General features: G+C 40.5%; 1 protein-coding gene across 7 annotated transcripts in view; it reads left to right on the forward strand.

Moving 5' to 3' along the window:
* Nucleotides 1-22,900, forward strand: part of SHANK3 (SH3 and multiple ankyrin repeat domains 3) — a 249,639-nt gene that overhangs the window by 154,599 nt on the left and 72,140 nt on the right. For 5 of the 7 annotated variants that reach the window (XM_072147633.1, XM_072147630.1, XM_072147634.1 and 2 more), the window contains one exon: nucleotides 10,857-10,877. The exons of the other annotated variants lie outside the window; for them this stretch is intronic. In XM_072147633.1, the coding sequence (XP_072003734.1) occupies nucleotides 10,857-10,877 (21 nt within the window). The remainder of the gene's footprint in view (nucleotides 1-10,856; nucleotides 10,878-22,900) is intronic. 7 annotated transcript variants of the gene reach the window in all.

Raw genomic sequence — 22,900 nt, forward strand, 5'->3', positions numbered from 1 at the left:
GGTTGTTACGGGGTGATGATGTCCCTACAATGGGTCACAAAAGTGCTCGTACCTATTGAACTTTTTCTCATTTTAAATTGTTAAAGCCACAAACTTAAATGTATTTATAGATATTTTATGTATGAAAAAAAATGAAACTTATTGTTGTGCAAAGTTTAGCGTGCATGTGTAAGTATCCCCGCTAAGTGAATACTTTGTAGGACCTTTAGGTGCAGTGACAGCTGCAAGCTTCTTGGGGTATATCTGTACCAGCTTTGAACATCTAGAGCACTGGTGGCGAACCTATGGCACGGGTGCCAGAGGTGGCACTCAGAGCCCTCTATATGGGCACTCTTGCCATCACCCCCTGGGTACAGTTCACCAGACAGGACTCAAGGCCTCTTGCAGTCCCAGGCAGTCCAGGACCCTAGAAGGAAGCTACAATGATAATCCAAACTTCTTCTCCTTCTTTCTACTGTATTGGTGTCCTCAGGTGCCTATACAATTTAAACCTGTGAAAGGGCAGGATGTAATAAGTTACTGCTTAAATTGTCGCATTGGCACTTTGCGAAAAATACGTGGGTTTTGGTTGTAGTTTGGGCACTCGGTGTCTAAAAGGTTTGCCATCACTGATTTAGAGACTGAAATTTTTGTCCATTTTTATTTGCATAATAGTTCTAGCTACGAGGTAAGTCATTGTGAACATCAATTTTCAAGTCAAGCTGATTATTAATAGGATTTAAAATATAACCCTGCAGTTCACTAATGTTCTCTAACAAACCTCTGAGGCATTCAAAAAGAGCTGTAATTATAATGAGAATAAAGGATATACAGATTCATCACATCGACCAATGATAATACCCTCCCTGCCAACGCATGATGGGTCAATATTCCTAGAGTAACTGGGTGACTAAGAGGATCTTAGTGCAAGGTATAATAATAATCTTTATTTATATAGCTCAATCCAATTATGTAGCGCTTTACAAATCATAGGGGACATATAAAAAAAAATAAAACATGACAGAGCACATATGGAACAAAGGAGTTAGATATAGAAAGGTATAAAATATAATATTGCTGCTGCTTGACCCAGTTATCAGCCATGGGAGGAAGACACAGGATGGGTTAGTAAAGAGAATAAAACTTCATACAGTTGGCGATTTTTATAGGCTTGCCTAAAGAGAATGGTTTTAAGAGCATGTTTAAAACTTTGTAGGTTGGGTTTTGGTCCAGGGCAGAGCATTCCATAGAATAGGTGCAGCACTAGAGAAGTCTTGGAGACGTGAGTGGGAGTTTCAAAATAAGGTAGAGATTAATCTAAGATCTCTGGCGGATCGGAGAGCATGGGTTGGACGATAGACTGAGATGAGAGAGATGAGGTAGGTAGTTTCAGCATTATGCAGAGCTTTGTGGATGAGGGTATGATTTTAAACTCTATTCGAAAGGAGACAACTAATGCAGTGACTGGCACAAACTGGAGTCATCAGTGTAGCGTTTGGATTGAAAGACTAGCCTGGCTGCAGCATTAAGAATAGACTGGAGAGGAGGGAGTTTAGTGAGTGGAAGACCAATTAGTACAGAATTACAGTATTCTAGATGAGAGTGAATCAGAGATAGCATTTTACACGTTTCAGTTGTGAGAAATGGTCGGATTCTAGAGATGTTCCTGAGATGTATGCGGCATGAGTGAGCAAGAGATTGAATATGTGGTGCAAAAAAAGAGATGTCAGAGTCCAGCACAATCCCAAGACAGTGGGTGACCCCACAGAACGAGATGGAGAGGTTAGAATAGACTCTGTTAGTAGAAAGACAAGACCTTCAGTCTTAGAGAGATTAAGTTTCAAGAAAGTATAGCAATGGTCCACTAAATACCACTCCCCTCAGCCCACTTAGCGATACCGTAGCAGGATAAAAAGTCGCAATTCCTGACTGTGAGCTAGAAATTGCTAGAAAACTGGAGCACAGGGGTATGGCTTGTCATATCACACAGCTATGACTAATCACTGTTATACTAATGATCTGGGCACTTGTGTGACATCTCATGACTTTGAAGCCGTTTTATATTGACTGTTTTTTTAACCCCTTAGTGACCGCCCATAAGGGTTTCTATGGCGGTCACTCCGTTGGCCTAATCTAAGGTCTGCAGAGGCCCCCTGTGCAGGGAAGAGCAGTGCCCCGGCTGTCTTCAGAGGGAGGGTGCGCCCTCCCTTTCTTCCCGGCACCTTGCGATACGATCACGGGGTGCCGTCTTCTCAGCCATGCAGCCATTGGGTCTGTCATTGTCACATGCCTGCTCAGGCTGGACCGAGTAGCTGCCTGTAGGCCTATGCAGATGCATATGCTGACTCTTTTAACCCCTTAACGCTGAAGCCACTTTTCACTTCATGTTAGTTGAAAAATTTTGGTGGTATGTTTTGCATTTATTTATGAGAAAATCAGATATTTGGTGAAAATTTGGAAAAATTCTTGATTTTCGAACTTCAAAATGTTCTACATTTTCCATACATAGTCATAACCGCAAAAAAACGTAATAACTAACATTCACTAAATGTCTAATTTATGTGGACATGGTTTTTTCTGCATGCTCTTATTTTTGTAAGATGTTATGGGCCTTTGAACGTTAGGTGCAATTTTTCACATTTTCATAAAAAACGCAAAATCCTGCTATTGAGGGACCTGCTCAGGTTTCAAATCACTTTGAGAGGCCTAAATAAAAGTAAAACCCCATAAATTACCCCATTATAGAAACTACACCCCTCAACGTACGTGAAACAACTTTTATGAAGTTTGTTAACCCTTTAAAGGAAACCTACCACTTGTAGTGGCAGGTTCCTGATGGAAATACCGGGCACCAGCTCACGTACCTGCCTGCGCCGGCTATAAAGTTTAAAAAGTGTTTTAAACCGCGATACCGCGGTTTAAAACACAAACGAAAATAAGCTCCGGCACCAGCTCACCCTGAGCTGGTGCCCGGTATTTCCATCAGAAACCTGCCACTACAAGTGGTAGGTTTCCTTTAATTGTTTTACAGGGGTTAAAACAAAATCGGATGCAATTTTGAAAGTAAAATTTTTTTGGCTAAATTAATGTGTTTTTCAAAAAATGTACAAATTCTCAGTGGATAAAATACCAAAACACTCCACAAAATTTGATACCTAATCCTTCCCGCGTATAACAAAACCCCATATGTGGTGGTAACCTGCTGTATGGGTACACGCCAGAGCATCAAAGGGAAGCTGCGCCATTCAGAGCAGATTATGCATTGTCACTTTTTATTGGCTATACAATCTCTATTTTTTTGTCAATTTGGACATATAAGGGCTTATTTTCTGCGACATGAGATGCACTTTACAAATGCATCATTTTAGTTGGACATTAGCTTATTGATGAGATTTTATTAACTCTTAAATGTATGGGTGAAAAGAAAATTGTCAATTTTGGTTTACTTTCTTTTCGTATTTTTTGGGGGTTGTACATCGTTCACTAAAAATACTATATTATCTTTATTCTATAGGTCACTACGATTACGGTGATACCTCATTTATATAGTTTTTCATTTATTTTTACAATTTTACTGGATAAAAAACTAATATAGAGGAAATCTCATTTGTTTTTGCATTGCCATCTTTTTGGAGACGTAACTTTAATATTTTTTGGTTGACAGAGCTAGTTTAGGCCTTATTTTTTACGTGTTGAGTTGGTTCTGTTTCTGAGTTATTGTACGGATTGTTACGGACGCGGCGATACCAAATATGTGGGGTTTTTTGCCGATTTTGTGTTTTTTTCACTTTATTGCATGTGTATAGGGAATATTTGTGTTTAGGGGACTTTAACTTTATTTAATTAATTATTTTTATTAAAAAATTATTTTATGTAATGTTTTTAACATTTTTTATTAACTTTTACAGGTTAGCTTGAACAAGCGATCCACTGATCACTTGTTCAAGCTCTTCTTCACATTACACAGTGTAATACAGATGCATTACACTGTGTAATGTAACATGCTGCGCATGCTCAGTGTGTTACAGCCGGGTCCTGCTAGAAGGCACGGACCCGGCACACAGAGGAGGATCGCGCAGCCCCGGGCACCGCCAGTCCCGGGGCTGCGATTGGAGCAGCGGACCCCCCGGTAAGCGCTGCGGGGGGGTCCGATTCTTCTCAAATGCCCCTTGCTCGCCACGGTCAGCGAGACTGCGGCGTGTCAGGGGTTAACACCCGCGATCGGAGAAATCTCCCATCGCGGGTGTTAGAGGGAGGTGTCGGATATAATATATAGCTGACACCCGCAGCTTCTGGCGCCGGCTCCGTTCAGGAGCCGGTGCCAGAAGCATGACGTAATAGTACTGCATTTTGCGGGAACGCACCTCCTGCGATGCAGTACTATTACGTCAAATGTTGGGAAGAGGTTAATGCACTGCAATACATGGTTATTGCAGTAAATGTGTATGAACTAGTGATCATATAATAGTATTGTAAAAAAAATTACAAAAAAACTGAAGAAAATAAATAAAAATAAAATTCATTAAAATGTCCCAAAAGCACATATATATATATATATATATATATATATATATATATATATATATATATAAAATATACATAACATATATAAAGCAATAAATAATTAAAAAAACATGTTAGGTATCTCCGCGTCCTGGAATTCCCAATCAATAAAAATGTAGAAACGGTTATTCCTGGCGGTGAACCCTGTAATGGAAAAATGCGCTTAAATGTCTGAATCACCACTTATTTGCCCTTTCGCAACAATAAATGTAATATAAACTGAATTAAAGATCGCACAGTCACAAAAATGGTAGCAATAAAAACTTAAGCTCGTCCCAGAAAAAATTACACCCTACCCAACTCCGTACTCCTAAGTATGAAAAAGTTATATGGCAAAAGTACCATAATAAATTTTTTTGGGGGGGGTACAAAAAGTTAAAAAATGTTTGTAAAATCTATTAATACCTAATAAAACCTATATAAATGTGGTATCCCTGAGATCGTACTGAACCAAAGAATATATTAGAGATGTTATTCGGAACGTACAGTGAAAGACCTAAAAACAGAGCCCACAAGAAAATGGTGCAAATGCGGGTTCTTGTCAATATCATCGCATTTTGAATTTTATTTCCACTTCCCAGTACATGCATGGAATATAAAATAATGCTCAAAGAAGTAAAATTTGTTACGCAGAAAACAAGCCCTTACACAGCTTTGTACACGGAAAAATAAAAAGTTATTGATTTTTGAATGTGTGGAGCGATAAACAGAAAGTAAAATGGAAAAAGCCTATCAGTGGCAAGGGGTTAAAATTCCCCCTATATCACATAAAAAAATGTTTACAAATTTGGTAACATTGTGTTTCCAACACATTAAGTGAACGAGAAGTAAATGCAATCTTACCTCAACATGCGATCACAGGTGGAGACTTTGGATTGTGTTTTAAAATGCAACCAAAATGCCATGTTTGAACGTGGCCCCAGGGGCTCTACAAACATGTAATGGCACCTGAAAACTATTCTGCCCTACAAAAGTTCAATGGCTCCTTCCCTTCCGCACTTCGCGATGTGCCCTGACAGTGGGTTACATCCATATACGGGGCCTCCTCTTGCTCGGAAAAAACTGCCCAATATATTACAGTTCATGTGGGTAAATTTTGCAGCAAAATTAATGTAATAATGATAAATATTAGTGAATTTCAAATCAAACCTTCATTTTGTTAGCATTTCTATAAAATCCATAAAGGGTTAACAAGCTTCCTACCTGCTGTTTTGAATAGTTAGAGGGGTGAAGTTAATAGAACGGGGTGATATGTGGGGGCTTTTTATTAACAGAACTTTCAAAACCCCTATAGAAATTGTGTTTGAATTGTGATCTTTTTAGCGCCGTAATAAAACAAAAGGTCACATATAAAATAACGCCAACAAAAGGTGAGATATGGTAAATTTTAGTTAGTAAATAATTTTGGTAGTAAGACTCTGTTTGAAAAACAGAACATTTTGAAGTCTGAAAATAGCAAATTCTTTTAAAATGTTTACCAAATTCACCTTTTTTTTCATAAATAAATTCTAAATATATCAACCAAAATTTCCCGCTAACCTGAAGTACAAAATGTCACGGAAAAACAAATGCATATGGGCTTGGTCACTAAGAGGTTAACATATGATAATGCTTGTGTTTAATAATGCTTGTATTTATTAAGCATTAATGCTACTTAGTAGATTCCAGCAGTATTCCAGCATTTATTACTTAGAGATCGTGGAGTGACTCTAGTGATGCTAATGGTTTATGAAGATGAAATCTATTGGTAGATTTCCTTTAAAGGAAACCTACGACCACGGATTTACCTATAAAGGTAGATCGGGTGGTAGGTGCATCTATAGAACGTGAAGATAGTCCTTTTAAGGGCTAATCCTCACGTCCCCGCAATCTTTTAAAAACTTTTAATTCCCTAATATGAATATTTTCTAAAGAGGCTACTGGGGCATGGAGTAGACGGAGCTGGGTCTACACGGCGCTGCTACTCCCCAGTATCCTCCGACCAGAAATCTTCCACGAGCAGCAACGAGGAGCGCACCCTCGTCAGCGAAGCCTGCCATCTGCGCATGAACAGCAGGCCTGCGGTTGCACAGCCCCGGCTTCGGATCAGTGACCACTACTGGGGTGTGGAGTAGCCGTGTCATGTAGCCTCAGCCCCGGCTACTCCACGCCCCAGTAGCCTCTTCAGAATATGCATATTAGGGAATTAAAAGTTTTTAAAAGATTGCGGGGAAGTGAGGATTAGTCCTATAGATGCATCTACCACCCGATCTACCTTTATAGGTGGATTTGTGGTGGTAGGTTTCCTTTAAACACTTCCTATTTAACTATGCTATCTTATCTGGCTTTGGCTGTGGGTTTAGGGTCATTTTGAAACTGCTAACAGGTTTTCTTCTAGGATTTCCCTGTATTTAGCTCTATCCATCTTCCCATCAACTCTGACCAGATTCATAGTTCCTGCTGAAGCAAAGTATCCCCACAGAATGATACTGCCACCTCCATGCAGCATTTGCATCTAACTCCAGGGCTCCGGTATTGCTGAGACTTTATAAAAACATGTAAATTACATGTAAATTAGCCTGAGGCACTCAGGCTCACGCCACCTGAGCGGCTCATGGCTCCACGCCCCCGGCTGCTTATTATCTACCTCTCTGGCTCACTAGCCACACTAGTAACCTGTGGACTGCACAAGTTTTCCAGACAGCCGGCTGATTTCACCAGCTGTCTAAGCATAGTGGGCAGGATGGAGGTGTGAATATTAAACAGCTGGGGGGCGTGCATATATATGGATCGGCGGTACGAAGAGGTGCTCAGGTGACGTGAGCCTAAGCACCTCAGACTAATTTACATATTTTATAAAGTATTTTTCTCAGTATTTTTCCTGGAGCAGGTAATTCTGCCATCATGCATAAGAGCAGAGTCTTCCAGTGGTAATCTGGTGGTAGATGTCCTTTAAGGCCAAAAAGTTCAAGCTTGATAGAAGCAATGAACCTTCTTCCATATGCTTGCTGTGACAACATATGTTTAAGCATAAAAATACAATGTTAGTGCTCTAACTCCACAATAAAATGTTAAAATTGAGAGTTCCACAGAACTCTCCTTCAGTATTTGCCTCCCTTTTTCCGGATACAGCAACACAAATTTTTAATATGTTTTAGCATATCTTTTCAAATAAGACTTCTTATGGTTTGCTCTGCCATAATGGCCAGATATGTGGATTATAGGTCTGATTCACCAATCTGAGATTCACCAGTCTGAGCTGAGTATCTTTTAAGTGCCTTCAGAGTAACCCTGGCCTTCTTGATTGCTTCTTTAATTACTGCTCTCCCTGTTTGGGCTGTCAGTTTAGATAGATTTAGAGATGATGGATTAAATAGTTATATGTGAAATGTTAGGAAATATTAAAGCCTAACAACCTGCAATAGTTTGCCAAAACTTTTCTACCTCCTGTGTTCCTTAGCTTTCATTATGCTGTTTGTTCACCAATGTTCTCTAATAAACTTCTGAGGCCTTCACAAAAAAACTAGTTATACTGAAAAAAAATACATAAAGATGTACACTACTAATTTGGCACACTGGAGTTTATTTAGGGATATGCAGGGGGCTGAATAGATAAGCATTCCACGCTAAGTTAAGCAAAAGCATGTATATTTTTTATACTTTAAAAATATCTGATACTTTGTATTGCTCTATCACAGTGATTTTCAACCAGTGTGCCGTGTCACACTAGTGTGCCGTGACACATGGTCGGGTGTGCCGCGGGGAAAGTTCCCCAAACTATGGTGCCCATGTGTTTTGTTTCCTGGCAATGCGCAGCGATGCGCAGTCACGGCTTCTTACAATGTAGGAGACGTGTACAATAACACATGCGCAAACTTTGAACCTCACCGAGGCCGACGCATCATCCTGAGAGCGGAGAGACTCTCGCATTTGCCCACCGCCAAAGTAATGCCCACCAATAATGCTGACTATATGAGCTTTTGCCTGAGTATATGAACTGTTGGCAGAATACTCAGCATATAACCATGAGAAATGTAAAATGAGAAATACTATAGTCATGAGGCTGGAGTACTACAAGTACCAGCTCATATGCTGAGTATATGACCCGGCACTTGTACTCTGGCCTCATGGCTATAGTACTTCTCATTGCACCACTTTATTTTGCAGTATATGAGCCACATAATAATCAGCACCATATACTAAAACCAGGGAGAAACTGAGAACTGTTGAGGAAGAGCTTTGTGTGTGTCTTTCCACCATTCCTGCCAGGATATCCCTTTTGTGTTTATCGAAACAGGCCCAGGTTTCACAATGAGTAAAATACATTTAGAATCTAAATTATTAACTATATGTATAATATGACTGTTTTAGTGCCATTTTGTGCTATTTTGGTTGGTGGTGTGCCCCAGGATTTTCTAAGTATAAAAAGTGTGCCGCCGCTCAAAAAAGGTTGAAAATCATTGCTCTATCACATAAAATATCAAAAAATACAGTTAAGTTTGTGGCTTTAAGAATTATGAAACACTCTTTTTGCAAGCTTTCTGCTCCAGAATTTTGACGTAGAAAACTGTATGAAATGTCTTGCACCACATTTATTAAGGGTTTAGGACCCTTAGAAGGAGTAACAGCCTTAACAGTGTGGGGAGGGGAACGCCCCACCGCTGGAGGACAGGTCTAAACAGAAGCTGAAGTGATGCACACAACTTGGCATAACACCAGTGACTGGCTGTGTGACAGGGAAAGAAGATCACTGCACAGATAGCTCACAGGACATTGTAAAGGACTGAGTGCCCACTGGAGTATATGTTCACATGACCCTACATCTCCTGCCATCTTATGGACTGCAGTAGCCTGCTGAGGACCATGAAGCATTTCTGAACTGGGGCTGAGGCTTCTGATTTCATGAAAATTGTGCAGAACTTTATCTGAATATATATTGGTAAGTTACTTAATCATATATCCGATGCATTAAAGAAATTAAGATAAAGTGGCCATCCCCTTTAACTCCTTGGATACCATGGCCACTGTGTCATAGAAGCTTCAGAAAGAGGAGGCCATCAGCACCCCAGATCTTCCTTTACTATCTATTATACCAGAGAAACAGTACCCTATGCACAATGCACTGCAAAAGTGATGCAGTGTATTATATAAGTCACGTGATTGCTAGTATTTGTTTACATGTATACATTCGGGTGGGGTAAATGGATTTGTCAACTTTCAGGAATGAAATAATTGGATTTTTTAGTGTAATGAAAATATACAATATATGTTCTGTATCAATTCCTCATTGTTTTCTAGATCTCTGCTTGCTGTCATTCAACGGGGAGCTTCTTTATTTTTTTCCTGTGGATAAAATATGGTCCATGGTCATGTGATGTCACACACATGCACAGCTCATTAGTATCACAGAGAGTAATAAGAACTGAGTGTTAAAACGTGCCATGCACCTGTGTGACATCACATGAGACATCATTTTGAACTTGTTGACAGGTCCGCTTTGAATGGTCCTATTATGCTGAACAAACACTTAACCATAGATCTTAACTGAAAGCTGCAGTTTACACAAATAAGGCCATGTGCACACCTCTGTATTTTCCAGTTGTGTGTGGTCTGCAAGACTACATTGCATGCACTATATTTTGTGGATCAGATTTATCGAGCACACAAAGGCAGATTCTCAGCAGGGACAAGAATCAGCCATGTTTGTGTGCATGTATCCTTACTTTTAGGTTTTATATAATTGTTGTGTATTTCCATGTTATAGCAAATTTTAAAAAATAATAGTAAAAAGTAAACTATATGGGGGAAATGTATTAATTTGAATAGGCTCAATGTCTGTTTTCTGGCGCCCAACTTTTGTAATGTGATTATATATTGTGGCGTATGGCCTTTACGTATTTGGCACTAAAAATATCAGACGTTGGTAGACTTGATCTATGTTGGTCTAAATGTGGTCCAAAATTGCACAAACTTGAGAGACAAAAAAAATATTTGTGAGCGTCAGAAATGTTTTTTTTCTGGCTCCAGCACTCTGTAAATCTGTCGGAACACTAGCAAACTTTAAAAAAACCCTGACAAAAAACTGGCGCATAAGGATTAATAAGTTCCCCTCGTATATTTATAGACTCTTTGCCTTGTAATATGTTATACTTCACTGTACTTTGGTATTTTATATGTGTATTATGTTTATTACACTGTAGTTCTTGTTTAGGGTTCATCTTCTTTGTAATGAATTCTCTGAATGGCTGTTGTAATGTGAGATGGTTGAATGTTCTCGTGTTCATCAACTCATGCTTTGTCTCACTGGCTGTTTTATTCTCCATGCTCCATTACAGATGCTCTCGTACATAACGTAGGTAACTATCACACCCTTTCACAAGTGGATGGTGCCCTTCACCCTGTGTAATTGTGTTTTGCAATTTTATCCTTTTGTTGTCCCTTTTTGTGTTCTGAACACCCCTTCACAGAGACACAATACTGGAGTGAAAGCCTATAATATAAAAATAATATTAAACAATCAGATTGCCACTGTAGGAAGAAAAACTACTGTAGTTTTTTTGTGGTAGGGCATATTGACTTCTTAATAGTGTATTTGACCTGTTGCAACACAGGGAAGAATAACATGGCAGAACCGTGGCAGTGATGGTTTCATGTCAAATGTTTATGGTTTTCAATATTGTAGTTTGCCATATTACTTTACAAGAACAAAGATAAAATGTCTCCCCAGAAATTGTAAAACTGGCCTGCTTTAGTGTAGTTTATAAGGAGTATTGGGCCTTCATATGTTTTCAGCCTCTGTATGTAGACAACAGTTGTGTTATTTTAGGGCCAGTCAATGTTTTTATTCCCTAAATGTTTTTAATGTATACATATATGAAATGAATGGAGCTTATCAGAAGGCTAAACCACTAAAGTTGGAAACTGTAGGAACCCCATGATTCAGCCTTTGATCTTTGACATTGACATTAATTAATGCAACAATAGCAGATTAACATCTTCTTGAAGTCAAGCATTCCCCTTCTCAGAATTCCCCAATCTGGACCAAATGGTGCATGCTCAAGGCTTAGGGAGAACCAACTAGTTTTGTCCCCGGAATGTCAATCACAGATAAGGGGGTGTTCTGAGTCAGGGAGAGCGTAACTTTAGCACTGAGGTATCTGATGCCTCTGTTTAAACAACTAGCTTGAATATAACTTTAAACAGAACTTATTACAAGTTTTACCCTACTAAACTACTAGTCTCCTAAGGTAGAATATGAAATGTCCTTTCTAAAAGCCCTTTTTAGTGAAATCTCCCACCTTTACATATAAAAGAAATCTACCGCAAAGTCTGTAGTACCTAGAAACATGTTAAAGAAATCTATTCTTTCAGATCATATCAAGGTTACAGTTCTGTGAGTTAGACTGGACATACAGGCGGTTAGAAAATAGGTGTGAGTTGGATATTTATCTGCAGATTGCATTGCCAGCTATGTCTTTAGCTGTCTGTACCTAGCTGGTTATGTAGTTTACAAAGCCATAATCCTGATGAGATCTGAAAGATCCCTATCTTTAATATGACACAAAAAGCATGTTTCTACGTACTATAGAAATGGAGATAGGGGCTTCTGAATTGACACTATCCCTGCAACCACAAAACTTGACTCATCTCATGTGAGAGTGAGGTTAGAAAAGTCATACTTGCCTGACTTTTGGGGAGTTTTTTTTATAGGTAAATGGTTGAGATTTACCTAAGTGTACTAATAGTTAAGTCAGGTAAAACCTGATGAAAGGGTCCCTATAAAAAGGTCGTTTACTAGCTGAGGCAAACATGCTTAGCCATGAAAGAAACATGCTGTGAGAGTTTTATTCTATTTTTTAAGGCTTGGGGTTTATTAGGTTTATTTCTGCTGATAGGTTCCATTTTAATGAGGACCTGTCAGGTGGATTTGGGACCCTAATCCAACTACAGGTAATTTTGCACGTGTGGTTTAATTTCCTAAATTGCCCCATGTGACCTCTGATTGTTGGTGCAATAAAAAGATTTTTATACACAGCTTTATAGGGCAGATCAGACTCACGTCTGGAGCTTTAGGCGCATCCTCTTCACCTGCTTCAATCAAGTCGGCATGAAACCAGGGTTTTATTGTGCTTGTGCTTTATCTACTACCTACTCACACTGGGAGCAAACGGTGCCTCCTCGCGAGTTGCTAAAACCAGAGCTTCATTGCACTAGTGCCTTAACTACTGCACCTGCACAGGGGGTCTACGTCAGCTTCACTTGCAGCATTGCTCAGACACCGAGAGCTCCGGACCGAGATGAGTTTTTTCTTTTTAATTTTTTTTTACTTCTGAGCTCATATAGGATGATTTGGTACACTAACCTAGTGTTCCTATTGGTGGTTTAGTGTCCTCCTGACAGGTTCCCTTCAAGACAAAAGGAGGTACTTTTTTGAAGTGTGATATAGATATACATTATTTTTATGGTCTTTCTTTGCACAAATGTCCCTGCAGGTTTGGCTTACAAAAACTGAAGTAAATACTTACTAAAATAATAGAATTACTTCCAGATTATTTTCAATTGTTTTGTGTCAATATGTGTGACCCATTACTAGAAATAAACTATAACACAAAGCATTAGGTAAACTACAATATAGGAAGAAACTTCTTTTGGTTTTGGACCTGCCACTGGTTTGGCCTGACAAATAATAAAGTATTGATGGCATAGGATTCTTAAAGGCATTTTGCATTGCATCTTATTGAAAGGCTTATATGACCTCCCCAAGCCAGCCCGTTCTCACAATGATTTGTTGTTGAATTGTGTTTCTGGAAGAACCTGTCCCTATTGTGGTTATTAATTCATGTTATAATGTTACTGGAAAGTAGGTTATGCCTCACTGCTTTGCTTTTAAGATTCTTTCACACTTATGCGTATATTCTCAAGAGGAGGATAGATGCAAAAAAATTGTATAATATCCATGGAGGACATAAAAATTTCATTTAGAAAGTGTTCTATTAAATATCTCTCCTTAACAAGTAAAATGAAAAAAATAAATAAATCTAGCAAATTGCACCTCAAAAAGTTTCACTGTGTGCTTGAAGGACATTTCTGGCTGACACCTACTGTATAAACTCGGGTGTAAGCCGACCCAAATATAAGCTGAGGCTCCTAATTTTACTCAAAAAAACTGGTAAAACCTATTGACTTGAGTATAAGCCTAGGGTGGGAAATGCATTTGTTACAGCCTCCCCCCAGTATATAGCTATTCAGCCCCCTGCCTCCAGTATATAGCAAGCCCCTAGCCCCAGTATATAGCTAGCCTTCTGCACCCCAGTATATAGCCAGCCAAACCCCCCAATGTATAGACATTCAGCCCCCAGTATATTGTCAGCCAGTCTGCCCCCAGTATATAGCCAGCCAGTCCTCCAGTATATTGCCATCCCATGCCCTCCAGTATATAGCCAGCCAGCCTGCCCCCAGTATATAGCAAGTCAGCCCCTTTCCCTTCAGTATATAGCCAGCTCATGCCCCCAGTCAGCCTGCCCTCAGTATATAGTCAGCCCATGCCCTCCAGTATATAGCCAGCCCATGCCCTCCAGTATATAGGCAGTCTGCCCGCAGTATATAGCCAGTCTTCCCCAGTATATAACCAGCTAGTCTTCCCCCAGTATATAGCCAGCCCCAGTATGCGCAACACGTAAAAAAAAAAAGAATGTCAATACTTACCTTTTTGACACCCGGCACAGGTCTTTTCTTCAACGTAGCGGCGCACAGGCTCTGACATTAACCACTGCTGCCATCATATTGCGTGTGACGGCTGCCTGATGTCAGCAGCAGCAGACGTCAGAGCCTGTGCAACGCAATGACCCAAAGACCTGCCGCTGCCGGACGGAAAAAGAGACCTGCAGGGGCATTTGAAAGGTGAGTATTGACTTTTTTTTTTACTCGACTATAAGCTTAGTTCCATCTTCGGCATTTTTATCTCCATCCTCGGCAAGCCCCAGCTTCAAAGCCGCACTGTGCATGCTTCAGTGCGGAGCAGGAGCAAGTATGAGGCTATCACTTGAGTGGTACATGCGCCGTGCAGCTGTGAAGCTGTCTTGGACTCACAGTGCTAAGGCAAGCACAAGATGGCTTAGGAAGATAGTGATGTCACGACTAGGGTGGCGGGGTTGGCCACCCTAGTCAAAATGGCCATGAATAGGCTTGGTAGCCTAATTGCATAGCTCCCTCACCTCCTTGACTTTTTATTTCAGGACATACAGTAAATAAGGGTGCCTCCAAGGTGCCTGGTTAAATCTGTCTGATGATTTATACCTAAAGCTCCAAGCTTCAAAATTAATTTAAAGATAACCTTTCATCAGAAATTGACCTAATAAACCACTACCAGAATGTTGTCTAGGCGCTTCACATCTTTCAGATCATATTTCTTTCATGGCTCAACGTGGCTCCATCACCCAGAAAATCAACTTTGAAGTGAGATGTAAATTGGTTGCATAAAGTCAAGGAGGCGGAGAGTTTATCACTGAAGTCAATCTCTTGCTGCCTCTGAATTCCTTCTCCCGTTGATTGGCATCTTGCATTGGACTTCAGGAGATCTGGTTAGTGATGTCTCCGGTTCCAGGATCATCAATTACAGTGAAAGGGCTTTCTGAGCCAGGAAAAGCTTGAATTCCGTGTTAAAGTCTCCACATCCATGACTTTATACAACTAAATTACATCTCCCTTCAAAGTGGATTTTGTGGATGATGCGACAACCCTGGGCCATGATAGAAAAATAATCTGGAAGCTGTATAGCTGCTTGACAAAATCCTGGTACAGGCAGTCCCCGGGTTACATACAAGATAGGGTCTGTAGGTTTGTTCTTAAGTTGAGTTTGTATGTAAGTCGGAACTGTATATTTTATCATTGTAATCCCAGCCAGAACTTTTTTGGTCTCTGTGACAATTGGATTTTAAAAATGTTGGGTTGTCATAAGAATCAGGATTAAGAATAAATCTAAATTACAGACACCTTTGATAACTGTTATAGCTGTTTATTGTAGCCTAGGACTAAAGCACAATAAATTACCAATATTCAGAGGTCCGTTTGTAACTAGGGGTCGTATGTAAGTCGAGTGTTCTTAAGTAGGGGACCGCCTGTAGTGGTTTACTAGGTCAATTTCTTCTAACAGGTTCCCTTTAAAAAAAACTGCTAGCAAACTTGCCAATGCAATTTCTCTTCCATCAATTTTCAATACCAACTTTCATTTTTCACCAGGTATGTGCCCCTGCACATGAACGTGCTCGGTCCATGGTCCGAACATTCTTGTTGCTGGTCAGATCCCATGAGTAGAATACATTGCAGTGGAATGGTGTCCTTGTATCACAGTGTTATATGATGCAAAGACTGCCAGCCCAACAACAACCCCAATCACTGTAACAACTGTTACAGTATTGGTGTCGCATGGTGTGATGCAAGTACTCCTGTCCACTGTGTTCTGCTTGTGGCATCTGACCAAGACAGATTTCCATGGACCAAGCATGTTTATGTGCAGGAGGCCTAAAAATGTTTGCTGGCCTAATTTTCTTGCTCAGATCAAGACTGAAACATCATCCTCTTCTTCATGACTAGTCATACTTCCATCATTCCAAAATATTTTAAATCCCAGTGCATGATAATTTGTGGGGCAAAAATTTACTGCTCATGAAAAAAATGTTATTTAAAATAAGGGGGGTCTCTTCTGTCAGTTTTCAGATATGCATTTTAAGCACCTTTTGTGATGTGACCTTCAAGGGCCCTCACACACCTAGTGTATAACTTGTGGAATTTTGCTGAATTTCTGTTCTCTAAATGTAAAGCCTAATACAGGCGCAGTGTAGAGTATTTACATTGCAGTAAAAATTTGCATCGAAAAGTCAATGTATGATCCACGGCATGTCATTTAATTGCTGTGGATCATGGTGCATAATTCATCCGTTGGAATGAAATAAAAAGGTTGGGATCGGCCCCCTGACCACTGCAGAATTGCAGCATTATTCTGATGATTGCAGAATGGCTGAGCATTATGGTGAATCCCGCAGCAATTACACTATTGTCTACCCTTGTGTTTAGAAAGCCTTAGGCCCCTTACACACTAGCGAGTATGACACTCAGCAACACGGAACTGCATGTGAGTCCAGTTCCAGGTGTCAGCATTCGGGACGGATTTTCCAGCCAGCACACACTGCAAGTGTGCACATCACACTCGCAAGTGTGTTAGGGACATAATTCTTTTCTTTGAAGGGTTTGTCCAGAGATGAAAAATATGGCAGCTTTCTTCCAAAAACAGCACCACAGCTAGACCATGGTAAGTACTGGTATTGTAGTGCATCTGTATAGAGATATATGGAGTTTAATTTTTCTGCCACACACCACACAGAGGGGCACTCAAACAGGTCCCTGAAAAAAAATTCTGGTCACAAATAGGTTTGCGACCACTGCTTAAATAGTATCTTTGGAACAGCTTTACATTTCATAACAAATTATATTTATATGTCCCTCCTTCTGCTCTTAACCCCTTATCACTGAGGCTTGTTTTCAACTTAATGACCAGACTCGATTTTTAGAATCTGACACGTGTTACGATAATTGGTCATAACTTCAGAACACTTTAACATATCCAGGTGATTTTGAGGTTGTTTTCTCTTGACACATTGTACTTCATGTTATTTATTAATTTAAGTGATAAGTTTTGCGTTCAGAAAAAGTCTTCATTTTCAAAGTTTGAAATGTTCTGCTTTCCAGGCAGACAGTTAAACTACCCAAAAAAACTAACATTTCCAGAATGTTTGCTTTATGATGACATGTTTTTTTATGTGTCCTCTTATTTTTCTAAGATTTTATGATGCTTAGAATTTTATGTGCGATTTTGCTCATTTTCATTAAAATCGACAAAACTCATATTTTGACGGACAACTCAGCTTTCAAGTGAATTGGAAAGGCCCAAACTAATAGTAATACATTACCCCTTACATTACCCCACTATAGAAAATTCACCCCTCAACGTATGTAAAATAATATAAACACACTTACTCACTGTGACTGTGGTAATCTTCTTATATTTTGTTATCCATGGCCTCTGTGCAAGAACACTTCTTCTGTGAGATTAAATAAACATTAATATGTTTTGCCTATTTACAGAGAACTTTGGGTGAACTTTAACATGCCTTGTCTCTGTAAAAAGCACTATAACCAACATTTTTATCGGGCAGTCACCCCCACACACCATATTTACCATATTCTGCATGCCAAATATACAAAGAGGCTGATTGCATTATGGGAAGGGGAGGGGGAATAAAAACTGGTGTTCCATATAGCAATCTTAATAAACTCCCCCTTTGTTTCCTAGACAAAGGGGGTTATTTATCATACGGCGGCGTATGATAGCCCAGCCTCTTGATGTACCTGGCGGAGGCCTGTGTAGAGTGAACCGCAGCCAGTAAATTTTCACATATAAAATTCCTCAGCTGCAGCGAGCACCCCACCAATAATTGCAAGTGAAAGCAATAAGCTATCAATTTGCAATTATTGTAGGGCTTCTATGCCACTGGCGTGGCTCAGAAGCCCTGATAAATACAACCCAAAGTGTCTAAAATTTCAGTTTTTTATTTCCTTTGTCCTTCCAGAAAAACTCTCATATGAAAAAGTTAAAATATTTGATGTCATGATGACAAATTTATATCTATTGGAAGATGTAGCAGGAAAATAAAGAGAATAAAAGGGACTCCTTGGAGAATTTATGAATGTATTGAGTAGTAGGCTGCAAATTATACAGAGGTCATATCTCTGTATTGCTGCTTATAATAAGTGTTGAAACTAAAGTATCTGGTTTACATGCTGGAGGGCTCTTGGGTAATATAAATGATGAGATGGGAGTTGGGATTGTTGGATTTTTGAGCTTTTATTGTTTAATATTCTGTCCAATTTTGAATCTCTGATTAAATAACCCAGTGTGCATAGTAGGAGTGAATTTTGCCAGCTTTGATTGACTTAAGAAAATTAAGAGAAAATTGCCACACATATTTGCGACTCTTTTTGGGGCAAGGGGCATGATAAATTCTTCATAATGTCCAGTGGTTTTCTGCATTGGATACATTTTAGAATGATAAAAATACTAGCAAAAGTGTCAGAACGATACAATATAAAACATGATGGAAACCTGTTTTTATTTGTGATTTTTAGTTGTAATGTATGCTAAGTAATAATCAGTAGTGTATATTCAACAATGCAATAAACATCAGCAATAAGCGCTAATCTTCACTAAACCAAATGATGCAAAAATTATTTTAAGTGAAGGGTATATAAAATATAACTTTTAATATATGCAATTAAAACACACTAAGTACAAATCATTAAAAATTTTAAGCATAGCATACTGTTCATGTGGGTGATCAAATGAACCAATTTATCAGTGAGTTCATAACTGAAGAGAAAAAGGTTAGTGGCAGTTAGTTGGTGGCATGGAGAGTGTATAAGGAGATAGCGCAGTGGGTCCAGGTCAAGATTCAGGTGTCAGCACTGCCCCTGGTACACCCTATCATACACTCACCCTAGTACCCCGAGGTTAGCTCCTGTCCTCACAAGGACGGTCCTAGGCTCTCCCTGGTATAAGGATGCCCTGGTACGCCCTATAAGAACAAACGTATTCCCAGATGCGTTTCTAGGACCATAGGTAGTTGGACCTTTCTTTGGGGGAAATAGTCATACATATCATTTAGTAGCTATGAACGTCGCTGCATCCTCTGGATATCTGTCCATACTTAGAGCTCACACAATTTATTGTAGAAGAAAGAAGGTTATTGATAACAAATATAAGGCTATTACCACAATCACAGTGCCTGGATCTATGAGTAAGTGCTCCTGGTTTATTATACCTGAATTAGATGGAAGATTTCCTTAAAATCTGTCGATTCACTTTTCTGATCTTGGCTGAAAGTTTCACATTTTTTCTCCTTCCATGAAAGAAACTTGCTAACACCAAGGTTTTGCTGGCATACTTTTGTGCCTTTTTGGTACAATTGAGACAATTTGAGCCATAATTGTGCAAATCCAAACTATACCGTAATAAAATAAATAGGGCAAACCTGAGGCAGCCAAAAACATCTCAACAGCCAATGACATAGGCCCAAATGCACAATGCACCAGAAATAATTGATAATAAAAGATAAATGGCCCCCAATATTTCCTCTATGTACTGGGAGTTAATGAACATTGCACTTTACTATTTATAGTGATGTCATTGGAATTAGTACCATTGCTTTGATATGGATATCTGCTGGACAACACGTCTAGTGATACTTTGAAGGAAGCTTTTTAAGATTACATCTGTCAGCACTCAAAAAATGGCTGCTAGTTACATTTATCTACGGTTTATCATAGGCACAGTTTAATTTTGTTGAAGTCTTATTCTTTCTTTTATTATTTTTGGACATTGTACTTGTCTCAAGAGGCAGAGCATTAAAGGGGTTTTCCCATGAAAGAAAATTCTCAAATTTCAATCCCCTAGTTTTTTAACCCTTTACTTCACAATTTTACTCAGTTTTATTGCTGTTTTAGCTCCTATTACTCCCTAGGCTGGTCAGTGTAAATACTCTTTCATTTTCTTTCTGAACTTTGTACTAAAATGTGACACCTAAAAAGAGACAGATTAGTGATGAGAGATGATGAAATCCAAGAGATGGATATTAGACATGACTTTCTCCCCTCTGCTATCACAGCCATTTCATACTGTCATCTCTACTATATACTTCCCTCTGTATCTCTCTCTCTCTGACCTGGTTAAAGATAGAGAGAGAAGTTTGTGAAGCCTCAGACAAGATGGCGTCCCCGACCCTAAAGTCATAAGATACACGGTCTTGTCTAGGGTTAACCGAAATTGTCTTCGGGAGCCCTTTTTCTGGCTCCCCGATGTCCCCGTAGAGAATAGTGTGCACATTACCTAAGTGTTTTTATAATAAACTGGCATTTTCCGATTAAAACAAAAGTTACATAAAAGTTTACCTTTTTCTCTGTTGAGCAGTGTCCCGTGTCCCATGGGAATAGTCAGTGAGAAGTGGTTCCCCCCCCCCACCCTCCGGAAACCAATCTGTCATGTGCCTTTTCATAGGAGGGATGTGAGCGTTTATAAAATTTTAAATAGACGCATGTTGGAACAGTTTTCTGAGGGGAGGGGTGCCTCTCACTGGCCACTTCCATGGGACATAGGACACTGCTCTGCAAAGAGAAATGTAAACTTTCAGCTAACTTTTCGTTTTGTTCTACGTTTCGTTCTTCGGAAAAAGCCGGTTTTATTGTAAAACAGTTGGGAATTGTGCACACCATACCCTTTGGGGACATGGCGGAGCCAAAAAAAAGGGCTGCTGATGACAGGTTCCCTTTAAGAACCTAATAGTATGTAAAAAAAATAAGAGGAATCTGTCAGCAATTGTGCTGGCTTTGTCAGTGCAGAAATTAAATACCCTTAGTAAAATTTCAGAAAATTTTATGTAATTTTATTTACCGATTTTGTATTTTTCCCAAAGATAGATTAAAACAACTAAAAACAGTATGGACCGACATAAAAATGTCCTCCGCAAAAAACAAAACCTTGTGAATAACATTATCTCTGCATCGTGTCATGATCATTATTTGTAGAAATCAGTAACAATGGTGTTTGTAGGTATATTCGGGTTTTCACTTATCGTTATTGTTGTTATTCTGTTAACTGCAGAGATCGCGATAACGCCTCTACAAGCGTCTATGACGCTTGTAGAGGCTGATTTACCCCTCCAAAAAACCGCCAAGCGTATAAATACGCTTGGTGGTTATCTGCCGGCTGGGTGCTTGGCTGCCGGCGCTTGCTGCCCAGGATCGCAGCTCACGTCGCAACACTCGGCAACACCCACAATATAGTGCCGTCCCTCCTCTCCTGCCCAGCTATCTTGCGGCTCCGATGGAAAGTCATGTGACCGGAGCACAGGTCACATGACGTTCTACATCGGCCGCGGGCTGAAGCAGTGAGTAGCTCCGCCCATCCCCCCCCCATGGCCGCGTGCGACCGTGCACACAGAGCTATGAACAAGATTGGGCTGTCTATGTGACAGACTAATCTTGTAGCCAGAGCAGCCCCTGTATACAGTGAGAGTCTGCAGGGAAGGTGCTATATGCATCCTCCCTGCATGACTCTGTATACAGATCACTGATAACAGTGATCTAATAGACTGTTACCATTAGGTCACTGTTATCTGTGATCTATATATAAGTTTAGCAGGGAACACATGCGACCTAGTAAAAAAAATGTAATTAAAAAACCCCAAAAATGACATTAAAAGTAAAAATTAGACAGTTTAAAAAAAGCGTTATGCCCCCAATCCCCCCCCCCCCCCAAAAAAAAAATTAAATAAGTTTAGCGGTGTCAGGCATCAGCCAGATCTATGGGGGAGGGGGTCCAGGGGGTGGAGTGTCTGCGGCTAGCGTCAGCTCTGGCCCGCTCTGTGGGTGGTGTCTGGGGCTCAGCATCAGCCCTGGCCCGCTCTGTGGGTGGGGGTCTGGGGCCAGCGTCAGCCCTGGCCTACTTTGTGGGTGGTGGGGTTTTGGGCCGGCGTCGGCTCTGGCCCTGTGGGTGGGGTCTGGGGCTCAGTGTCAGCGCAGGGCCGCTCTTTGAGTGGGGGGTCTGGGGCCAGCGTTAGCCCTGGCCCGCTCTGTGGGTGGAGGGTTCTTGGGCCGGCGTCGGCTCTGGCCCGCTCTGTGGGTGGAGGGTTCTTGGGCCGGCGTCAGCTCTGGCCCGCTCTGTGGGTGATGGTAGGGGTCTGGGGCTCAACGTCAGCTCTGGCCCACTTTATGGGTGGAGGGGTCTTGGGCGGGCGTCAGCTCTGGCCCCCTCTGTGGGTGGTGGTGGGGGTCTGGGGCCAGCGTCAGCTCTGGCCCACTTTATGGGTGGAGGGGTCTTGGGCGGGCGTCAGCTCTGGCCCTCTCTGTGGGTGGTGGTGGGGGTCTGGGGCCAGCGTCAGCTCTGGCCCACTTTATGGGTGGAGGGGTCTTGGGCGGGCGTCAGCTCTGGCCCTCTCTGTGGGTGGGGTCTGGGGCCAGCGTCAGCCTTGGGCAACTCTGTGGGTGGTTGGGGGTCTGTGGTCGGCGTCGGCCCCAAATAGTACTATAATTGTCCCAAGAAGCTACAAAAACAGGGGCTGTAACAAATTTTCTTCTACAAATAGACAACTATAATAATAATAATCTTTATTTATATAGCGCCATAATATTCCGTAGCACTTTACAAATCATAGGGGACATATACAAATAAAATAAGACAGTACAGGGTAAAAACATAGTCATATGGAACCAAAGTCTATTAACACTATATACGACTAGGAGTTATATATTTGTATTACTGAAAATTTCATAC

The sequence above is a fragment of the Engystomops pustulosus genome, chromosome 4 (genome assembly GCF_040894005.1).
Source record: "Engystomops pustulosus chromosome 4, aEngPut4.maternal, whole genome shotgun sequence".
NCBI lineage: Eukaryota > Metazoa > Chordata > Amphibia > Anura > Leptodactylidae > Engystomops > Engystomops pustulosus.